This window comes from Podarcis pityusensis, assembly GCF_964106645.2.
Source record: "Podarcis pityusensis genome assembly, chromosome: 10".
NCBI classification, from domain to species: Eukaryota; Metazoa; Chordata; class Lepidosauria; order Squamata; family Lacertidae; genus Podarcis; species Podarcis pityusensis.
Window position 1 is genome coordinate 729,320 of NC_138035.1, and position 14,921 is coordinate 744,240.

At 46.2% G+C, this 14,921-nt stretch overlaps 3 protein-coding genes across 5 annotated transcripts in view; 1 reads left to right on the forward strand and 2 right to left on the reverse strand.

The window, feature by feature from the left end:
- Positions 1 to 2,146, reverse strand: part of LOC308486237 (uncharacterized protein) — a gene marked incomplete at its 5' end in the record, with an annotated part of 28,907 nt that extends 26,761 nt beyond the window's left edge. The window contains one exon of the mRNA XM_081022809.1: positions 739 to 2,146. Coding sequence (XP_080878935.1) covers positions 739 to 2,146 — 1,408 coding nt within the window. The remainder of the gene's footprint in view (positions 1 to 738) is intronic.
- Positions 1 to 14,921, forward strand: part of LOC308486270 (uncharacterized protein) — a 230,383-nt gene that overhangs the window by 157,732 nt on the left and 57,730 nt on the right. The window lies entirely within an intron of this gene.
- The window catches only part of LOC308486225 (uncharacterized protein), a 117,447-nt gene that overhangs the window by 54,422 nt on the left and 48,104 nt on the right, over positions 1 to 14,921 (reverse strand). The window lies entirely within an intron of this gene.

Below are 14,921 nucleotides of genomic sequence, written 5' to 3' on the forward strand. Positions count from 1 at the left end.
GTTGATTTTGAACTTCCACTAAGAGTGAACCTCTATCTACTTTCCTGATATTTATACGGTTTGTCTTGAGTGAGAGTTTGTTGACATAAATCAAGGGTTCCACTCTGACTGAAGCTCCTTCCACAGTCCATACCAGGGGTCTGCCACCTGCGGCTCCGGAGCCGCATGTGGCTCTTTTACACCTTTGCTGCGGCTCCGGGGCGGATACTAGCGAGGGGAGGAGGCACATTGTGCGCCCCGGCACTCCACACAGTGGCGGGCGCTGCACTGGCTGTGACGTCGCATGGGGGCGGTGCGTGCGTTAGTCACGCACCGTCCCGACGTCACCTTCCCGCCCGCTGTCAGATCGCGGCTCCGGAGATATATTTGTTTTAAATGTCGCAATGGTTTTGCGGCTCCCAGTTTTTTTCCCTTCGGAAACGGGTCCAAGTGGCTCTGTTTGTCTTAAAGGTTGCAGACCCCTGGTCCATACCATTAAATGGTTTCTCCCCTGTGTATCTGCTGATGTTTTATAAGATTTCCACTCTGAGTGAAGTATTTACTGTACTCCATACATTAAAATGGTTTCTCCCCTGTGTGAGTCTGTTGATGTTTCCTAAGACATCCACTATTACTAAAACTCTTTTCACACGCCATACATTGAAGTGGTTTCTCCTGTGTGTGTCCGTTGATGTGTTCTAAGCTTTCCATTATCACCAAAGGTCTTTCCGCACTCCATACATTTAAATAGTTTCTTACCTATGTGAGTCTGTTGATGTATTCTCAGGTTTCCACTATAACTGAAGCTCTTTCCACACTCCACACATGTAAATGGTTTCTCTCCTGTATGAGTCCGTTGATGTAATCTAAGGCTTGTATTAGAACGGAAACTCTTTCCACAGTCTATACATTTATGTGGTTTCTCCCCTGTGTGAGTCTGTTGATGTTTTTTAAGTGTTCCACTCTGACTGAAGTCCTTTCCACACTCCATGCATTTAAATGGTTTCTCCCCTGTGTGAGTCCGTTGATGTGATCTAAGGTTTGCACTCTGAGTGAAGCTCTTTCCACACTCCATACATTCATAGGGTTTCTCCCCTGTGTGAGTCCGTTGATGTGTTCTAAGGCTTCCACCATCACTAAAGCTCTTTCCACACTCCATACACTGAAATAGTTTCTTATCAATGTGAGTCTGTTGATGTATTCTCAGGTTTTTACTATAACTGAAGCTCTTTCCACACTCCATACATTCATAGGGTTTCTCCCCTGTATGAGTCTGTTGATGTGATCTAAGGCTTGTATTACAACGGAAACTCTTTCCACACTCGATACATTTAAATGGTTTCTCCCCTGTGTGTGTCTGTTGATGTCTTCTATGGTGTGTACTCTGACGGAATCTCTTTCCACACTCCAGACATGTAAATGGTTTCTCCCCTGTGTGAGTCCGTTGATGATTTCTAAGGTGTCCACTCTGACTGAAGTCCTTTCCACACTCTATGCATTCAAATGGTTTCTCCCCTGTGTGAGTCCGTTGATGTGATCTAAGGCTTCCACGATCACTAAAACTCTTTCCAAACTCCAGACATTTAAATGGTTTCTCCCCTGTGTGAGTCCGTTGATGTCGTCTAAGGTGTCCACTCTGACTGAAGTCCTTTCCACACTCCATGCATTCAAATGGTTTCTCCCCTGTGTGAGTCCGTTGATGTGATCTAAGGCTTCCACTATCACTAAAACTCTTTCCACACTCCATACATTTAAATGGTTTCTCCCCTGTGTGAGTCCGTTGATGTGATCTAAGTTGTGAACTCGTAATAAAGTCCTTTCCACACTCCATGCATTTAAATGGTTTCTCCCCTGTGTGAGTCCGTTGATGTCGTCTAAGGTCTCCACCCTGACTGAAGCTCTTTCCACACTCCATGCATTTAAATGGTTTCTCTCCTGTGTGAGTGCGTTGATGTTCCCTAAGGTTTCCACTGTAACTAAAGCTCTTTCCACACTCAATACACTTATATGGTTTCTCCCCTGTGTGAGTCCGTTTGTGCAATTTAAGGTTTCCACTCTGACTGAAATTCTTCCCACACTCCCTGCACTTAAAAGATTTTCTCTCTTTGTGAGTCCTCTGGTGTGTTCTAAGTTTTGCATTGAAAGAGAAGCTCTTTCCGCACTCCATACCTTTAAATGGGTTCTTTCCTTTTTGTGTTTGTTGATGTGAACTATGTGTGCTCGTTCAGTGAAGCATATTCCACATTTCACACATTTTAATGGCTATTCCTAATGAAACAAAAGGTGTCCTGTCCCCTGCAATTCTGTCTTCTCCATCCCCTTTTTCAGAGTGGGCAGAAAGGAAATCCTGTTTGGGTTTCAAGAAAGAGAACACAGGGGTGAAAAGGACACAACAACCGCCATTAGCACCTTCTCTTATTTCAACATCTCCTACATTCTCCCATGTCCTCCCCATGTTCCCAATTTTTAGGAAATGAAAATGCTATGATGTCAAATGGTAGTAATGCATCAGCAACCTTTCATAATCCTCAATCATCTTTAATAACACAGCATGACCTTGAAATACTGTTGTCCTGTGGGAAATCCTTTCAAATCAAGTGGTTGACCCCGTTTCCACCTCAATCTCTTAATGAATCACCTGCACAGTCCCATTGGCCTCAGGAGGTCCATACGGATGATTATGTGAGACCCAGGTCTACATCTTTTCCAGGGACTGTGGTCTGGGTCAGTCAGAGAACTAGTGACAAGGCTTGGTGCTTGGGGTCAGCTGAATGGGTGCTCAGGGAAGCTCCTGTTCTTGGAGATGGACCTCCATCTACATGCCTCACATTGCATGGAGAGAGCAGGAGAAACGGAAGGAAAGCAGCTGGCACATGGGAATCCCAGTTGGAAACACCCACCCCAATGGTTCCTTATAATGATGATGTGCTGCCTGATCCTGTGCTTGTCTTCTGACATAGGACTATCCTAATCTGGCACTGAAAAGCAGGATATTCAAGGCAAGGAGATAACTGTACTTAGTGGTAGGTAGCCATATTGGTCTGACACAGTTGAAGTAAAAAAATTAACAAAAATAGTCCAGTAGCAACTTAGGGTCTGGGGAGAAAAGTAATGACAAACCTAGACAGCATCTTAAAAAGCAGAGACATCACCTTGCCAAGAAAGGTCCGTATAGTAAAAGCCATGGTTTTCCCAGTAGTGTTGTATGGAAGTGAGAGCTGGACCATAAAGAAGGCTGATCGCCGAAGAATTGAATTCTGGTGCTGGAGGAGACTCTTGAGAGTCCCATGAACTGCAAGAAGATCAAACCTCTCCATTCTTAAGGAAATCAGCCCTGAGTGCTCACTGGAAGGACAGATCCTGAAGCTGAGACTCCAATACTTTGGCCACCTCAAGAGAAGAGAAGACCCCCTGGAAAAGATCCTAATGTTGGGAAGATGGAAGGCACAAAGAGAAGGGGATGACAGAGGACGAGATGGTGGGACAGTGTTCTCGAAGCTACCAGCATGAGTTTGACCAAACTGCGGGAGGCAGTGGAAGAGAGGAGTGCCTGGCGTGCTCTGGTCCATGGGGTCACGAAGAGGCGGACACGACTAATCGACTAAAAAACAACAACAGCACCTTAGGGACCAACTAAGTTTGTTCTAGGTATAAGCTTTCGTGTGCATGCACACTTCTTCATATAGTGAAGGGTAGTAGGAGATGGTAGTAGGAGTACCCTTCTGAGAAAAACCCCACCCCACCCTCCCACGATATACAAGGCTCTGGTGACATCTGTGTCAGTGTATCTGAAGAAGTGTGCATGCACACAAAAGCTTATACCTAGAACAATCATAGTTGGTCTCTAAGGTGCTACTGGACTATTTTAAAATTTTTTATTTCAACTGCATCAGACCAACCCGGCTACCTACCTGAATCTAGATGTCATGGGGTGTTGGGGAGCAGTAGTTCCTTTGGTGGTGGTCATGTCCTGCACCTCCTGGGGTCATTTTTCCACCCTTGTTCCCCACCCTGCACTCAGCTCTCACCTGTGGCTTCCAGAAGCTGTCAGCATGCAACAGGGCTTCAAGCAACGGCTTCAACCGGCCGGCTAAACCAGGTGAGGAAAGCTGATGGGTCTCAAATCCTTGGGGGGCTGGGGAATTCTGCTGCACCTGAAGTCAAGCCCTGGTGGATGGAGAGGAGGAGAACAACCGTGAATCCCACAGTCCAGAAGGCAGATTCTGCCCATGTGGAAGAGGAACGTGAAGGGCAGATGGGGCACGTCCACCTGGAGGCTTGTTATCTAGTCCCAGGGTTACTCTCATATTGAATTATATATGAATTACAGTATTGAAATGCGCCTGTTCCCACTTCATATTCTGATATTACTCTACTCTGCTTGGCTGTTGCTTACTTGAGTGCTGTTTTGGCCCCTGCCTAGGCCGTGTGGACCTGAAGGAGTATCTTCACGCCCATCATTCGGTCCGGACAGGGAGGTCCGCCTCTGAGGGTCTTCTGCTGGTTCCCTTGCTGTTAGAAGTGAAGTTTCAGGGAACCAGGCAGAGGGCCTCCTGCCCCATAGAATGCCCTCCCTTCAGAGGGCAAGGAAGTAGGCAACCATCCGACATTTAGAAAACAGCTGTATCAGGAGGTTTTTAACGTTTGATGTTTTACTGTCTTGTATATGAACTGTACTGTCGGGAAGGTAAACAGCGTTTCCGTTCCCTGCTCTGGCTCACCAGAAGCGACTTAGTCATGCTGGTCACATGACCCGGAAGCTGTACACCGGCTCCCTCGGCCAATAAAGCGAGATGAGTGCCATAACCCCAAAGTCGGCCACGACTGGACCTAAGGGTCAGGGGTCCCTATACCTTTACCTATATGTACTGTAAGCTGCCCAGAGTGGCTGGGGGAAAAGACGAATACTATAACTTCTACAGTGGTACCTCGGGTTACAGACGCTTCAGGTTACAGTCTCTGCTAACCCAGAAATAGTACCTTTTGTTAAGAACTTTGCTTCAGGATGAGAACAGAAATCGCAGGAGGCCCCATTAGCTAAAGTGGTTCTTCAGGTTAAGAACGGACCTGCAGAACAAATTCAGTTCTTAAGCCGAGGTACCACTGTACTATTATTATTATCATGTGATTTTTTGTAGTTAATTTGGAATTCGTACTGCAATATCAGCTTACGAAATGTTATGGGTGGAGAATATCACAGGGTTGCTGTAAACTATAATCCCACCCACAAACTCTCATTCACATACAGTCTGTACATTTGGGAATGTCACACACCTCACCTGTGCTGATACTGGCAGTCTTTGGCCTGCACAGGCACACCCGGTGTGTAGAGCCTCCAGCCCCAAGCACTGTCTATCTTGAAAATGGGTCCTTTGACTGGGAAGATTCATGCAGTCGCTGTCATCGGATGCTGAAGGATTGTATCTCAGCTTGTCAGTTACTCTGACATTGGCTGCAAAGAATAAGAGGAACAGAAATGTTTTGAAGTGCAACTTCTATTTCATGGACTCTGCACCCGTTTCTGATGACAGGTGTACATTATCCTCATCCTCAAGAAAGGACACTTAAAGATGGAAGCCTGAGAGAGAGGAAAAGGTTTCTGGCTGCTTCCTGGGTGGGATTGCAAAAACCAAGAGCCGCTTCTGAGAAGGCCCCCCCTCCCCTTTTCCTCTCCGGATTTCCTCTCCTCTCCAGGGGACCAGTGGTTGGACTGGGCAGAATGGCTGTGTCTGGACAGGGCAGGGGCTTATGGGACGGTGTAGTAAAGTTATAACTGTTTAGAAAATCATTCCTTGGTCAAGTAAAAGAGTGTGGCCTTGTGGGTATTTCATCAGCCGTATGGACCCTGGGAAAGGGAGTTGTATATCTTTAAACTCTAGACACTCTGGCTCCCTGATGTGAGAGGTTTATGGGAGGAAAGGAATCCTTGATTTAATGAAAGGCCTGACACCTGGTTTGGGAGTGTGAACCTCTTCCCCCCTCCCGGAGGTTATTTGTTTTTAAACTGCTGAGAATTGGGGATCTGGTTAATTTCCACAGATGGGAGGAAGATTCTTTGATTAGGGTTCAAACCTAAAATTGACCCAGCTGCAAAAGAGTAAATTGGTCAATTAGGACTTTTGATTGGCTAGACAGTTACGACGCCAAGTAAGAATTGTAAATAAAAGGATCAAGGAATTGTTTGTGAGTTGCTCTCTGCCATTGCTCTGCAACTGCAAAGATGCCCGGCTGTAACATCAACTTAATAGCCATCGTTTCGTCTTTTGAAATGGAAATCTTCAAACACTTTCAGTACGCAGATGCTTGAAAAGACTCTGACTATCCTAACTGTGTGTCTTTGTGAGTATGTAAAGTTAGTTAACTATACAATGTTTTTATTTTCTTGCTGTAAGTCTCATAAGATGTGCCTGTTGGTTTCAACATGTTTTCTGTTATTCTTTTAAAATAAATTTTTAAAGAAGAACCTGTTTGGTATCTGTGCCTTTTCCGAGGGAATAGCTAAATCCTAGCCTTCCGCTTAGTTACGCTCTACCGTGAGAATTTCTGTCTGCAAGTCTGTGGATTCAGCTTGTAGAGAGGGGGGGGGGAATTGCCAGGTTAACGGGACACACCCTTCTCCCTGGGTTGTGGCTCTGGGTTCCCCTGAACAAAGGGAGTGGTGGCAGCCCTACCGGTGTTATTTCGGCCTGTGTTTTTGAAAAGTAAACCTTCGCCAATCTGCTCAAGAAACCTGTTCTGGCCGGAGAGCAAAGACAGGTGAGGAAGGGGCAGTTGGGGGCGAGCGGCTTTACCACAGACGGGAAGAGGATTCTGCTTGCAGGAAGGAAGAGGTGGGGGGACAGGACCCCCACTTTCCAGGGATCCCTCTCCGGTCTCCTTGAAGGGCGGGGGGTCGATACCTGGGCTGGAGGGAGAAGCCAAGGCGGCCCCTCCAACTGCCTCCCCCCCCCAATGCTGCGCTTCCTTGCCCCGGGGGTGCCCCCTCCTCCCCCCGCCCTTGCCCCCCTCGCATCCCGGAGTCTCCCCTGCACCCAGACGCCCCCTTGGCTCACCCCTCGCCATCTCTCCGTCCCTAATGCCCCCCCAAGATGAGCCGGGGAGGGACAGGGGGGTCTCTATCCAGGCGCCTCCCGCACCCCTTAACCCTTTCCTGGCCCGCTTCTCTCCGCGCCCCAGGGATGCCTGCGGGGGGGAAAGGGGGCCAGGGAGTCCTCGTGGGTGGGCGCCCCATCTCCGCCCCTGCGAGGAAAGCCCCCTTGGCAGCAGGCGTGCCGGGATCCAGGCCCCACGGAAGGCGCTTGGGGTCTCTGGGTCCTTTTCTCCCCCCCCTCCCCCCGCGACCCCTTTACCTCTTTCTCCTCGCTCCCAATTCTCCTTTCCTGCAAGATCCTAGCGCCCAACCCTAGAGCTGTGGGGCAGAGCAGCAATCCGGAGAGGAAGCTCCACTTCCGGGAGAAGCAGGCAGGTTGGGAGGGGGCTCACCCCCCTCCTTTCCGGAGCAGAAGCCGGATTGGAGGAGGAGGAGGAGGACGTTTGGGGGCGGGATCTGGGGTTGTGTGGGCGGGGTGAGAGGAGGAGGTGCCGGGAGGGGAGGGAAAGAATTGAGGGGGGGAGAGGAAGAGGAAGGTTTCCCCTCTACTGTCTTCCTTCTGGATCAGGAGAGCGGGGGAGGGGCTGATCCCGGAGATCCTGCTGCAAAGTGGGGTCCCCCCCAAGTGCAACCTCCTCCCCCACCCCACCCCACGAGCTTAGATCCCTCCGTGTTTTAGGTCTTGGTGCTGTTCAAACCAGGAATGGAGGGGGGCAGCTAAGTGACTCCCCCCAAATCCCAGCTCCCCACCCCAGCCTCTGACTCAGGCCAGGACAAGGACCGTGGACACAGGCACCGTCCATGCACAACAGCCAAGAGGCTCAGAAAAGCAGCCGATACAATGGGAGCCAGAAGCGGATTCCAAAATCTGAGGGATCCCTTGGACCAGAAACAAGGAGACCAGCCAGGAAGAGCAGAGCAAAAGAGCAGCCAGTCGGCTTGGTCTTGATTGAAGACTGTCGCCACAGGACTCCCACCTGCCCCCAGGTGGAACAAGATGGAAGCCCCCAACAAAAGAAGACCCCAACTTTTATTAGCTGCTAATCCCCCATGCTACACCCCCAAGACTACATCATGACTACATCATTGACACATCACACAGAGGAGGTGTTCAGGGAGGAGAAGAAGAAGAGTTTGGATTTGATATCCCGCTTTATCACTACCCGAAGGAGTCTCAAAGCGGCTAACATTCTCCTTTCCCTTCCTCCCCCACAACAAACACTCTGTGAGGTGAGTGGGGCTGAGAGACTTCAGAGAAGTGTGACTTCTTTGAAGGAGGAGGAGTTGTGGTGGGAACCTGAGGGTCTTGTCACCTGTCCGGTTCCTTCTTTCCCCTCCCCATGATTACATTCCTGAGGACAAAGGGGAGTTCACTGTTTCCTGCCCCCAGAGGGAAGGGCTGGTCACTGTCCTGTGTTTCAGTCCCTACTGAATCCACTTCCATATGCAGGTCCTTTGTGAGTGGAATGATCTTCTGTCCAGGACCATCAAGGTTGGAATGCCAACTGGGTAGGGCTCACTGCTGATACGGAAGGGGGGGGCATGTCTTCTTCACCTTCTTCTTCGCTACAATATATCCATTTATTTCCAATTGTCAATGTCAGAAGGGACTAAAATCTATAAAATTCATAGAGGATCAACGTGCCAATTTGCTCGGTTTCTCTGGGACCCCATGGCACCTCCCCTGTCCTCCATGGTCCCTCAAGCAAGGTGTCAAGACCCTAATCCGGTCAAATCGCTCTGCCAAGCCCTTCCTCCGGGCGATGCCAGGTGACAGACTATGCATACATGGACCATTGTCTTCTCAGGATGTGCTTATCTGCGCATATCTCCAGCTCTGCATATTCCACCCTCCCTCCTCCATATCTCCAGCTCTCTGCATATTCCCCCTTCCCTCCTCCATATGTTAATCCGGTGTAACCCAACCTCTTCCTAATGTATTCATGATGTAATCTGTGTAACCCAACCTCTTAATGTATTCATGATGTAACTGGGATGTATTTTGCACTGTATTCTGGGATATGGAGGGAAATTTCAAAAGTTCATGTCACCCCTTTCTCGCTGTTCAATCTCGCCTTGAAACTGTTGCGCAATAAACTTGGATCTTCTGCAGTTTGCTCCTGCTTCCGGCTGAGCTCATTTTCTTCCGCATGGACTCGCGGACCTAGTCCGACGAGCTGGGTGGCAGAGTAGCCCTGCACCCAGATTTTAGCCGTAACAGTTGGCGCCCCAACGTGGGGCTTGCGGCTCTCCCGAGCTCCTTGTTCAACTTAAATCCCGCCACCCGACCAAACCGGTTCTCCCGAGCTGCTGACTGGGGGCCCCGAAATCTTCAGCCGGCTCCGGGCCATTTTGCCTGGGAAGATCCTTTTGGACCCCCAGCCATCTTCCGGGCGGTAATCGAAAGCCCTAGGAGTTCAGCCGGGGAGCAAAAGAGGGATCCAGCCGGCTTATTCATCGATCCCGGGATCAACGTTGAAGACGCGTGAGTATAGGAAAAGAAATCCAGTGCACTGGTGGGAAGGGGGTGGAATCTCCTGGCAACTGAATTCTCTGCCCTCCTCTCTATCGCTCCTTCTTGCCTTTCTCTTGGTCCGGTTAGTGAGAGAGACCGTGGACCACCGCTCGACCCGAAAGGGGGGTTCTGAGCTCTATCTCTTTTTCTAAACTCTCTAGCCAGCCGCACCAATTGGGAGTCCGAAAGTAAGACGGAGAGACCCGGCTTGGAAAGACAGCCGACTCTCCGCAACGGGCATCTCAGTTGAAAGCAAGGGGCTGGAGTTCTTCTTCCGAACTTCCCGAGCGCCCTTACGGAGGGGGCAGGAAGGGGTCTGGCTTTCTATCCCAATCCCAGCCGCACTGGTCAGTGCCACGTAACACGTGTATCGTGCGTGAGCCCGCTTCCAAAAGCAAGGGGGATTTTCAGTTCGAAATTCTATCCAGGGATCACCCGATCTGGCACCGCACAGCACGGGCGTCCAGTAGGGCCCCTTTTCCTGAGATTGTGACGATAGGTAGGAGGTTGCCAGGAGGGATAGCCCATGAGGAATTGGGCGGGATTGGCAGAGTGGAAAAGGACCCCAGGTTATTAAATAGGAAATAGGAAAGGAATAGAAAAAGGAACCGAGTGGGTGAAGCTCGTTAAATTGTTAGGAAGTTGCCAAGCAACAAGGAAAAGGAAAAACCCTATATAGCCCCCTGTACAAGTTACCCAAATCCAAATCAACCCCTCTCTTTCTCCCTTCTCTATCCCCCCCAAAAAAGAAAAACAACAACAAAGCAACAACAACAACACATGCATATATAAAGGGGTACCCAGTCAACCAAGCGTTGTGAGCCCTGCCAGTCTGATTAACTGGTGGTGTGTTCGAAGAGACAAGGAGGCTCATAAAATCATGTGGGACCTTCCTACTAATTTCACTTAATGAAGCCAAAGGAAGCAGTCCAACTCCTTGCAATAACCAACTAAAAGATGAGAATATATATGTTTACATGTTGTCTGTTATGTGTGTTGTCTGTTAATACATATATGAGAATATGTCTGTTTACATGTCTGTTATATATGTTGTCTGTTCCTTCTGTCTCTGACAGACTGCCTTTCTTAAGTGTGCATAGTTTAAACTGCAAGCTTGCTTCAAAATTTTAAATCTAAGGAAGCCATGCTGGACCTTAGCAGTCCTAAATAAGAGAAAATGAGAATGAAGTGTGCAAATGTTTACCCCACCTCTTGCTTTGCCGCAACTTTTGAGATTGTGAGTCTACAGTCTTATTTTGGAAGGTGCTGATAACCTAATGTTTCTGCTGCAAAAGCGTAGTTGAGCAAAACTGCTCTCCCAAGCTAAAATGCAGTGTCTGTATTTCATTACGCACATGCCTATGAAAATAGGTGTTCCTTCTAAGAAAATTGTTAATAAAAGGTAGAAGCTTCGATAGACAACAATTGTCTATCTATAGAGTCCAGTCCTGATATCAGTCTCTAAGATCAGCCAGGGTTCCCTGGCTTCTTATTAGAAAATGCCTTCCCCACTCGTTTCAGTCTCTCTCAGCCCCCCCCCCCTTTCTTACTTCCGTGCCAAATGAATTTACTCCCGAGTAAGCTTCCTTCAACAAGGGAGGGGGGGAACATTCTTTGCTAAAAGTACCCAACATCTCACTTTCCTATGTATTGTTATCCCTTTTAAATCAAATCCAGGACTGTTTTTATTATTTGTGAGTGGTTATATCAACTGAAATAACCCTATGCTTATAAAATATTCTCTCCCAGATTTTCTTCCTGCCTTATCTTAGGAAAACTGTTCTTCCTTTAAGATCATTTCTCTAGGAACTTAGTCTAAGGAAGTAAACTCTCACTCAAACTAGCTTCAAGATCTGCTAAAAGGGTTCTGTATAGAGTTGGGTACTTTTATTTTCCTCTTCCTTAGTACATGATAGGAGCATTGATTATGGTCTCTTCCCCAGTTGTGCCTGTGTACATAAGTATGTGTGTGTCTCTGGTAGTACAAATCTTGCTATGAACCCTGTATTTTAGGGCTGGACTAGATGACCCCAGGGTCCCTTTCAACTTTCCCAATTTGTGGCTGATGAGTTGAAATTCAGCCCAGATTTGCTTTTTGTTTTTAAAAGGTGAGAGGTGAAAGCCGTGATGTTTGAAGCTGAACTGGTGAAATCAGGCATTTAAGTGATTACAGTGTTTATAATTTTGTCTATTATTTACAAAAATCAGACTTAAAAGTCTGCTCAAAGTTTAAGCACATACAAATTCATATAATCAAGTAGAATGAGCCTTGACATATAATTGAGTAGCCTTGACCATCCTGTAAATAAAGTGCAGGAAATTTTTGTCTGCAAATGGTAAGGCTGAAATGACTGAGAATGTTAAAAGATCCTATGAATTCTGACTCTCTGGCCATTTTACTCATAAATAAGAGAGCAGTTCATTGTTCCGCGAATGACCAGACAAAATGACCAATAAATGATAGCCCTTTCCTGTACATAAAGGAAGCACTCCCTTTTGCTTGGGCTGCAATTGCTAGCTTGGTGAATACTTGAATTGCTGAGTTTCTTTTTTTTGTTTTAAAATCTAACCCTATTTTTAAAATCTACTCCTTACCCTTCCCTTCCCTTATTCAAATGGTAATTTAGCCAAAAGATTCAAGATTTTCAATAGTATAAAAGGTTTGCTGAGACATGGACTCTGCACATGCACGGAGGCTAGATCAGTTTGAAAAAGAGAGAGAGAGAGAGAGAGAGAGAGAGAGAGAGAGAGAGAGAGAGAGAAGGAGAAGGAGGAGGGAAAGAAGGGGGGGAGAGGAGGTTTGGAGAACGAGTGCTGCAAGGAGAAACCTATCCAGATTTCCTTATGTAAGAAAACTTAGAACCATTGAGGGAAATCACCCTTAATGTGTCTTTTGCTCCAGGAGCTAGGTAAGACAAAAGAGTAGGTACTGGACCATCCAAAGTCAAGAGGTTGCCAAGTTTCAAATCTTAACATGCCAAATTCTTTTCACAGGTAAATATCAAAGCACTCCCACTGTGAGTTCCTCTCTTGAGCAGTTCCCCAATCTAACATGCAAAATTCTTTTCACAGTTTTCCCACTGAGCTTGTCTTTTATCTCGTTTGGTTTTGTGAGTACTATATACCTATGCATTATAGGAACAGCATTCCTGACAGAGATTTTCACAGGAAATAAAAATTTCCCTTTCAAACAGGATAGTGAAGAGAATTCGGACCCACATAAGCAAAATGTTTAACAATTTGCCAATTGTGTTCAAATTAACAAAGGTTTTGTCCCTTCGTTTCTTCCACAGCCAAACTAAGTGAAGGAAATTAAATGTAAATGATTATAATATTCAAATGGATAAAATGCTTAACTATGAGTTTGTATTTACAGCCTCCCAAGAAGAAAATTTTAGAATATTCTCTCCTTTCTTGACTATTATCTTCCTCCTTAAAAGAAAAGAAAGAAAAAACAACTACTAATTATGTCTTCAGATCCTACAGGCCTATTTCCAAAGGATGCCTTGCGGGAGACCAAAATACTAAGACCATCTCCTCACCAGCTAAGCAGCCTGCCAATGCATCACAGTGGCCACAACAATTTCTTCCCATAAAAGACTTGAGAAACTGACTAATTGGATTTTGAAGGAAATGCCCTTGTGCCAAGTTTGGAAATACATGTAAAAGCAGCAAGAATTGCCTCAAGATCACATTATTGCCTCAAGATATAGTGTAGAATTAATAATTTGTACGTTTTGTGTATTATGTGTTATTATGTAGGAATGCTGAAGTGTGTCTGATAATGTGTTATCTCCACAAAGGAAAAAATTTCTGTGTGTAATTGTTTCTGTATAATGTAGAATACATAACTATGAACAGCAGAAGGATATGGCTTACACCCAAGTTTTTCATGGAGGATTCCCATATATTACAATGCTTTCCAATAGAGCAGACTATATTTAGATTAAGTCAACTGATGATCATATTTCCTTGTCCCACCTGGCACTCTGCAGAGTCCAACCTTCCCTACCTATTTATTTATGTATTTAATGTTTTTCTATACATGAAGTTCCCAGATTTTTACTATTTCTTTCTTTCTGTTCCAGAAAACTATTTCAAATCTTTTCTATGACTTCTCTGCATCTCTTGCAGATTCAGTACTGTCTTCAAGTAGCAATTGTTCTGTATTTATTTACTTATTAATCTTGGTTTTCCCGTATAGCTGTGAAATTAATCTAACCGCAACCAAGTATTATTATCGGAACCATATTTTATCAGGTAGATTTGAAGCAACGCTCCTTATTATTATTTGAGATGTTTTGATTAGGATGCCAGATGAAAATGGGTGTAGATCATGTCCCAAATTTTATTTATTTATTTGAGGACACGACTACCATACGTTATATTATTATTGATAACAAGAAACGTGTATATGCCTTGATGTAGCAAGAATGGTCCCTTATAGAGTTGACTCATTTGGACAAATGCCCCCTTAAAGAATGGCTTTGGTTTTAACATATTGGTTTTGAAAAGTTGAGAACCACGGGGCAAGATAAATTCAAATTGGACTCAGTTTGAATTGGGCAAGTGTATCCAGGCTGCAATTAGCTTTTTGGTCCTTTAAGTGCAAGTGAGCAACTTCCCATGAGTGCAAGACCACAGCCTATAATAAAATCCCATAGAAAGGCCAAGGCCAAGGCATCTCCCTCACGAGCTGTCCAAACCTGTGCCAGCTATGGTGAATGCCAGGCGACATGGTTAAATGAAAGCCCTGAGGGGATTCAACAGACAGGATGTGTTGCTGTAGCACTATGCCGGTGTGAGACCACAGAAGAGCTACCTTGACACCTGAGAACACAAAAACGGTGGGGCTAAAAAGCAAACTGCATTTTTCAGTCAGTAGTGGACCTTCCTGCTAAATGTAAAGCATACACCACTATTGAAAATGTTTCTCCCAAGAGCTAGGATGCCACGAGTAATTTAGCAACAAAATACAAGAGGTGTTCTTTTATATAATACCCTATATGCAGCTACCTGCACTGCTATACTTGCAAATGACCGTAAGAGGCATGGCTTGCAAGTCCCTTTCAGGTTTGCATAAAGCCACACATCTGGTATTATTTAGCGCATATCTATATAACACGCGCGTACATTGTATTCGTCCGTGTTGCTCCCTCTTTTCCTGCCCTGCTCAACCCACCTCCTTTTCCATTAGAGCCTATTCCCACTCACAGGGAACCCCTACATTCACCGAGATTTAGGGTGCGGAGAAAAGATTTGCAAGTTCTTACAGAACTTTAATGCAAATCTATCTCCGAATGGGGGACTGATACGGAAGGGGGGGGCATGTCTTCT